This window comes from Vicia villosa, linkage group LG3, assembly GCF_029867415.1.
Source record: "Vicia villosa cultivar HV-30 ecotype Madison, WI linkage group LG3, Vvil1.0, whole genome shotgun sequence".
NCBI lineage: Eukaryota > Viridiplantae > Streptophyta > Magnoliopsida > Fabales > Fabaceae > Vicia > Vicia villosa.
In genome coordinates this window covers 37,152,267-37,160,459 of record NC_081182.1, presented here as the reverse complement: position 1 = coordinate 37,160,459, position 8,193 = coordinate 37,152,267, and the positions used below count along the sequence as shown (strand labels likewise).

The 8,193-nt window shown below is 36.9% G+C and overlaps 1 protein-coding gene across 1 annotated transcript; it reads right to left on the bottom strand.

The window, feature by feature from the left end:
• Positions 1-798: 798 nt before the first annotated feature.
• Positions 799-6,380, bottom strand: LOC131661022 (uncharacterized). Its single transcript, XM_058930422.1, has 5 exons — positions 6,252-6,380; positions 5,680-5,956; positions 2,896-3,015; positions 1,673-2,745; positions 799-1,392 (listed from the first exon to the last, which is right to left on the bottom strand). The coding sequence occupies exons 2-5, from the start codon at positions 5,947-5,949 to the stop codon at positions 1,353-1,355; spliced, it is 1,503 nt and encodes a 500-aa protein (XP_058786405.1). The 5' UTR covers positions 5,950-5,956; positions 6,252-6,380; the 3' UTR covers positions 799-1,352.
• Positions 6,381-8,193: the final 1,813 nt, after the last annotated feature.

Genomic DNA, 8,193 nt, shown 5'->3' with positions numbered 1-8,193 from the left:
TTCAAATTTATAAAACGTGGAAAATATAAACACTTATCTTTAACCAATGTTGCATTTGAGTTTTTCTCAATAGTATCCATTATATATTTTTATTTAATATGTTCATTATTCATTAAAAAATATATAGAGATGAATCACACCTAACTGTAGGGATCTAAAGTGTTAAACTTGAAAATTTTGAAGGAAATAATGTACACCTTAAGATAGAAAAGTCTAGACAAAATTCCATTCAGATTGGATATGCAAAGAGAGTCAAAATTAAATAAATAATTATATACAAAAATTGTGCTTTCTATTTCTATCCTAAGAATGGCTATCACACCTTAGTGAAAAATTAAAACTACCTCTTAAATTCGGAAATGCGTCGGTATCCCAAATACACCAAATCTATGCTTAAGTGAACATCATCATTTTGTAAAGAAATTTGCCTAAAAAATAATTTGAGTAAATTCAGAATTATACTTTCATATTCCATCGTTCCTTTCATGTATTTGATCTCTTATGTTCCAATTTCAGTGTATCCTTTAAAATAGTCTCTATTTAACTATTTGAACATGGGTACCAATATTTAACTCTTTGAACATAGGTTCCAATTTCAGTGTAACCTTTAAAATAGTCTCTATTAATACTCCGTGTATAATAATAATAATATACTTGTGAAATAACTCCAAGAACTCTTAGAGAAACCTCGCTGCATTAACATTTTGGTCATGAAATTCAATAAGATTTCGAACCTTAGCATACTCATCTAGATGTTCTGCAGAAGTAACAATTCAAAGAGGGACTTTGTCTTTTTGAAAATATACTTCTAGATTTATTCTGGAAGTATATAATATCTCCAAACTATTTTATTTTTTTTAAAATGAGTGACTAGCTCACAAAGGGATGTGATGTATAAAGTGCGTCCAAAAATGCACTCCCAAATTTGAAAGGCAATTTTAAATTTTCATAGGGTGGTTCTCTACCACTTAGGGTGGGAGGAGCAATTCTCTTATATATGGGGTCCAAGGGGACCGATACCAGTCAATTGCAGCAATTATACTTTTACAGCAAATTTGTTCCAATATAGATTTCCTAGTGTATCTAATCAAACATTGAAGGCCACCATCCCTTCTAACTGGCGACAAATTTCTCAAGCAAGAAAACAAAAATCATCGACCCCACATCAGGAATCAACTAATAGGTTCATGTGCCGCACGTTTATGTACATATCAAACTGAATTACCAAGACTCAACATTTGGACATGTGGTTCAGTACAGAGAATGTGAATTTCTGAATACGTGTGTGGCTGACAACATTCTTTGATGTTGAATTAGAGTCTTATTCTGTCTGCATAGATGGCTGATCCTACTCACTTTCCATTCCAATTTGTTGACCACTGGGGTCCAGACCTGGCGGAACAGAAACCACATTAGGAATTATCAATATGCACTTCACATTAGCTAAATATGCTAGCTCAGCAAACAAATATAAATTTTTAAAATGACTTTCATGCTTTGATGAAGATGTGAGGTACCGCCTTCCTTACAGGAACTCTTAAACACGGTTTCACTCGATGAATTTGAATTAAGAGAATTAATATAATTCCTAAATCAGATAAAGGTTGCGGATAAAACTTAAAGGATATGATGGATTGGAATATATTTAATCCAAAAAAAGTTTGAGAAATACCCTTGAACAGAATATGTGGTGGATATAACATGTTGAGGAACATATGGAGATGCCGTAGCATGTGATTGCATCACGGCATTGGTATGGTTCATATTCACCGAGGAACCGTAATCAGGTTGTAGATTTTGATATGTGTGTTGAGGACCAAGAAATGATTGACCATAACTGCTGCTCACATTTGTTGCAGAGGAATAATAGTCAGGTTGCGGGTTTTGGATATTCTGATGAGTACTGTGAGGATCCCACGGCATTTGGGCATGACTGTGGCTCACATTCGCCACTGGGGGCTCAACACCAGGTGGTGGTGGTGGTGGTGGTGGTGGTGGAGGAGGATCTTGCAGTGATTGAGTATGACTGCTGCTCGTCATCATAGAAGAGTGAAATTCAGGTGGCGGAAGTAAGACATTATGATTAAGATGTGCTTGTTGAGAATATTGCAGAGATTGATCATGACTATTTCTACTACCCACGGTCACTGTGGAAGAATGAAACTGAGGCTGTGTATGGACGACATTAAGATGTTGATGTTGGGAATGTTGCAGGGATTGAGCATGATGTTGGGAATATTGTGAATGTAAAACATTAAGCTGTGCACGCTGAGAATTTTGCATCGACTGAACATGGCCACTGTCGTTTCTGAGGAATGAATGAAACTCAGGTTGCGGGTTAAGGAAATTCTTGTGTGCGTATTGAGGATATGGCAGTGATGGAGTATAACTGCTGACCGTCCTAGTTTCATAAGCTCCCTCTGGAGTATTAGCATGAGCTAGTGCAAGAATCTGATTCCTTGAAACTTGGGATGGAACAGACTGAGTGGCAACCGTACCGGACCAGCCAGTAGGCTCCTCAAGTCCATTTAGATGTCTATGGCTCATCAGCTTAGGAGCGTGAGTAGGTAACATCCTAGACAAATATGAATCTCCGGAAAGAGATGCCCTTGATGTCTGATGAAACAGACCATTCCTTGGTGGAAGTTGTAACATTGAGGCAGAGTGTATTTCATTCAAACCAGGATGTCTGGGTACAGTTTTCGGTATATCCAATGCGCGATACATTTCTAACAGACTTCTTACCTGTAACATGATAACAAAATCTAAAAAAGACATGGTAGTAATATAAAAAGTTCTTTTTACTCGAAAAGAAAGGACAGAGCAAAGAAAGTAAAAGCAGAAGATAATAATGGCAAGTATAATCAATTTGCAATAGGTTAAAATGAAGCTTACCTGTCTAGTATTGAGTTCAGGATTAAACTTGTGAGAGTGATTCTGATAATTCTCTTTTATAGCATGTTTAAATTGATTCTCTGGCATCGGCCAACAGTCTTGGTAAATTTTGAAACTCACCTGAACAAAATAAACACATTGTTGACAGAGAGAAAATAAATACAATTATGAATATTACCCTATAAAATATTTAGGTTATATACAAGATACTATCAACTACAACTACTTATTTACATCATTTATAACATTCCTACTCAAGCTTGAGCATATAAACTATATGCACAACTATATGCACCATGCTTGTTACATATAGTCTATATGAGGACCAATCAGAGACTAGGTTAAAACATCTGTGTATTGATCATTTTGAATCAATAAAGATAGCGGTCATGTCTCTGGATAAATTAAAATCTTCTTGCCAAGAAAATAACAATATATCTTAACATGCTTTGATCTCTTACGAAATATTGAATCTATGTAGTTAGTAGCAGATACTGTAGCGGCCAACCCCCAAGTAGCACATTGAAGTCTGAGAAAATAACACAAATACTGAATGCCATACACTTATATTCGAGGACACTTGCGACATTTTCAAGTTAAACTTAAATAAATGAAGCACCTTCTTCCCACGCTTCTGGTTCGAGTGATCTCTGCGATTACACCACCACAAACGATGCTGCAGTTGCAACCCTAGTGTTAGAATTAGAGTTAGTCCTAACTCATCTACAAAACTGGACCATAAGGAGAGCGATGTTACTCTATATAAACCTTTTATTACGCTCAACACTATTTGGCTTGGTGCACATATAAATGGTGGGTGGCCCGAATCGATAGACTCTGATACCATGTTAGAGTTAGAATGTGGCCTAACTCATCCCTACAAAACGGGCTTGTAGGTTGAGCGATGTCACTCTATATAAACCCTTTATAGGCTCTATCATTAACCAATATGGGACTTAGGTTTTTCCCAATACCTAGTACGCGGTGCCACACCGTATTGTGTAGCACACGACTGATTTGAGGCGCGGTCGCGATTTAATTCAGAGTATTGACTTTGATGCAAGAGCAAGAGAACTTGATTATCATGAAATAGTGTAATTTATGTCTCCAATTCTAAGTTCTTGAAATAACTGTTTAAACCATATGAGCTTACAAGTAGCTAATGTCATGGCTCGATATTTTGCTTCAGCACTTGACTATGCAATGACATTCTACTTCTTTATGCTAGGAGATAAGGATGCCCCCAATAAATATATACAACACCCAAAAGTCAATCTCATATTAGCCAGAGGGCTTGCCCAGTCAGTATCTGATATCCCTCAGCATATGGCCCTTATTTTCACAAGTCCTTTCATGTAGCTGCCTTAATATTCTACAAGGAGCAAAGTATACCTTCATGGAGCTGCCTTTACAATGTGAGTTAAGAGATTGACTTACCATGTATGCCTTCATGGAGCTGCCTTTACAATGTGAGGTAAGAAATTGACTTACCACACAACAGAAAAGGAGATATGTGGGTGAGTGGTTGTTAGATGATTTAACTCGCCTACCAATGATATGCCTCTTTATGATTCTCTAAAAGTGGCTTCCCCCATAATGTCCATGACATACTTGATATTCCTCTGAGTAGTTATAATACAATCCTTGGATTGTGCCACCTCTATCCCCAAGAAGTATCGAGGCTGGTTAAGATCTTGTCTTTAAATAGCGACAAAATGTTTTATTAGAGCAATATCATGATGAGCACTACCTGTAATACCAATGCAATCAATATACACAACCATATAAATACAACTTGTGGGACACTGATGACCAAGTGATCGACCTCACTTCAAGTCATATCATACTGCTGAACAATGTAGCTAAATCTTCTAAACCATCCTGTGGGAAACTATTTAAGGTAATATAGACATTTGCAATAATGAGAAACTGACCCTGATGATTCCCCCTTAGCAATAAATTGAGGAAGTTGCTGCAGATAAACTTCTTCATTGAGATCAGCAGATAGAGAAGCATTTTTAATATGAAACCAGTGAAGAGACCAGTAGAAAATAGAAGCCAGAACAAAAACAAGCAAAAATAAAAGTCATTTTAGCCATGGAGAAAAATGTGTCGCAATAAGCTAAACAAATTACTTGGGTATAACCTTTAGACAATTAGTTTTGCCTTAAGTAAATCAAGCTAACCATCAGAACCAACTTCAACCATAAAGACCAACCAACATCCAGTCCAACAACCGACTTCCCTAGAGGAAGAGCAACAATGTCACAACTCGACTGCTCTAAAGTGCAAACATTTCTTACACCATTCAGTCGCCAGTCAGGATGAGAAAAAGCTTCTCATGCAGCCAAAGGAATAGGTACAGAATGACAGACAAAATGTGAAGGGGGCGGACACAATAGCTCAGAGTAAAATAATGTGGAGAATAATTACAGGTAGACCATAAAGTGCAAGAGATATATTATATCCATATATGCCGAATCATATGATAAATACAAATATTATTACTACCGTATTTACGGAATATACATGAACTACCAATCATCGCTTACTTATTTACATCATTTCTAACAAATGATGCAAGTAGGAAAAGAAAAAAAATGGAGCATTAATAGTTATGGTGCAGTTGATGTTGTCACCATCAATTTCAAGTATAGGAGTTATGAGCAGCACTTGCCGATTAGATGCCAAAAAACATAAGGCACTGACTAACTTCTGAAAGTAATTGACAAAATATTGACCAAACAGTTAGGAGATGCTATCATCAATGGTTTAAGAGCTCACCTGAGCAGGGAACCTTCCCCCAAAAGCATACGGTTGTATATTTAGCATACCGGTGGAGGTTGCTAAATATATACCATATAGAAGCTTCACATCAGTGTCAAACAGAAAAAGGTGCATGCCAGGATTGATCTTCTCCACAACATGCTTTCTCCCTGCAGGAAGCGCGAAAACCCGATATCTATAGCATTCTGGTTTCGTCATTTGATTGCACATGAAAATAAAGCCAGCAAGTTTATCCTCAGCGTCCATGCCCACTTCTTCTGCTTCCATTGAATCACTGCAAGAGTTAGCAACAAGAAAAATCAAAAAGTTAGTAAATGATTCTGCCACCATTGAACCAACGAACCATGACTATTATGGTTACACCAAAAACAACCGTTCGTGATCATCATCAATGGAACTTAAAATGGTCAAAATGAACAAATTAAAAAAACCTAGAAAATGCAGTTAACATCAAAACCCTATGATGCGGAAAAAAATAAAATGAGCATTTGTATTGTACGCAACAGAGAGAAGGAAGCGTTATGGTAAAAGAGGAATAGAATGAAAAAGGGAGAGTGCGAGATTTTAACCTAGAAAAGAAAAATGAGGTTCGGAAGGCAGGGAGAATAGAAGGTTTGGGTTTTGTAAGCACAGGTGAAGTAGAAAGGAAGAGAGTTTCGAGGGATTCCTCCTCAATTTGATTCTTCAAATGAAATGAAAATAAAGAAAAGAAAGAGTAGAAAATGAACTTAAATCTTTAGCGTTTGAATAACAATAGAGAAAATTTTAAATTTATTTTTTTAAAAAAATTAATTAAATTCATGAGGGTGATTGTGAATTTGTGATAGAGTAGGAAAGTAAAAAATTAGACAAATTTTTTTTACACCCATATGGTTTCTTAGAAATTTGCGGCGAAATTCCAAAAATACTTTTATATTTTGAATGTGCATCTTCGAATGCACGTTTTCTAGAAAAAATGTGATTGATAAGTGTCAAAATGTATTTATTTTGTGTATGTAAATAGTGGCACTTATCGATACTTTTGTTAATACCGTTTGAATAATTCCCCATTTTGTGTATAAATACGTATACTTTGTGAATAGTTGTATTTTCATATACATTTATACCATTTGATAGTTTTTCATGTGTTTTGTAGGTAGTTATGCATATTGGAGCCTTGAGGAATAAAGTGTCAGAGGCACGGCTTCGATATCGCAGTTTTGGTGCAAGCCCGCTTTGCCACCATCAAGCGGACTTCCAAAGACTCAAAATAAGGATGGTCAAAATTATCAATTTGGTTTCCATTCATTCATTATTGGATAGAGCATTGAATAAGCTTTCCAACGCTTCGAACCGGGCGCAATTCGGAGTTACGGTTCTCGAGTTATGGCGAAAACAAAATCTGATTTTTAGCAGACTCCGCTAAGCGGAGGGGTTCCGCTGAGCGGAGCTCTAGCGGAGCAAATCAGAGTCTGGATGCAATTTTGAGTCCGCTGAGCGGAGGGGGTCCGCTAAGCGGACCTGCTAAGACAGCAGCTCGTTAAAAGGGGCAAAAATCACAATTTTAGGTTATGGGTTGGGTATTTTTGAGTCCCAACACCATCAACTTCATTCTTAGATCAAAATTGGCTTAGAAAACAACTTCGGAGGTTGCATAAGGATGATCGGGGGTGGATTGAGCGTCGAACGGAGCTGACAAACCGGGAGATCTTCGGTTCATTTCTCTTCTTCTTTGTGTATTTCTCTTTGGTTGGGTTTGTTTGTATATTTACTTGAATCTTATGTATATTTACCGATTATAATGTTATATTTAACTTTCTTTACGAATCTGTGTTGATGTTATCCTGGATTTTTGCTCTATGTTGGGGATTTGGGGTGCTTTAGAGATAAACTTCTTGAATCCTTATCTAGGATGATAATCTGTTGGTTCTGAACTCTAGAGATAGATTTAGAGCTAGCACTCACCGTTTGTATCTGTACGTAATGCTTTCGGGTTTGAGCGGCGCGCGAGAGATCGCCGACGTGAGAATACGGATGTTCTCGCGACTTCGCGTTAGAGATAACCTTAGTTGTGAGATGATCTCATTTGTGCTCCAGAGATGGACGCTTATGTGAGAGATACGTGATGACATAGATGAGTACCGTAGGTTAAGTATAATGGGTTGGTAAGTGTATGTTTGTGAAGAGTGAATATATTTATATTCCTGATAAGTTATTTCTCTTCTAAGAATGTGTTTATTATTTTTCTGTCTATATCTTTGTTTACTTTTTGCTCATTCAATCCCGAGCTCGAAACCGTAGAAACTGTTGAATGGCATCTCTCTATCTCTGAGGACGATAATTCCCGGATCAATATTTCCAAATCTTTTTTCGTTGCTTGCCCTATACTGCATTCAACAAAATGGCGCCGTTGCCGGGGATGGTTTGATTGCATCGCAATAGTTTTCGTGGTTTTGAGCTTTGTATATATCGTATATATTGTATAGTTTCACTTGTATATATACTTACTTGTACACGTTTACTTGTTTATGT

Bases quoted from the DNA above. Each gene is read 5' to 3' on its own strand.
- LOC131661022 (XM_058930422.1), bottom strand. From the start codon at position 5,949: ATGGAAGCAGAAGAAGTGGGCATGGACGCTGAGGATAAACTTGCTGGC. The intron at 3,016-5,679 runs GTGAGCTCTTAA...TATTTTGTTCAG, and splicing joins GGGGAAGGTTCCCTGCTCAG to GTGAGTTTCAAAATTTACCA. The intron at 1,393-1,672 runs GTATTTCTCAAA...CTGTTCCGCCAG, and splicing joins ACCACATATTCTGTTCAAGG to GTCTGGACCCCAGTGGTCAA.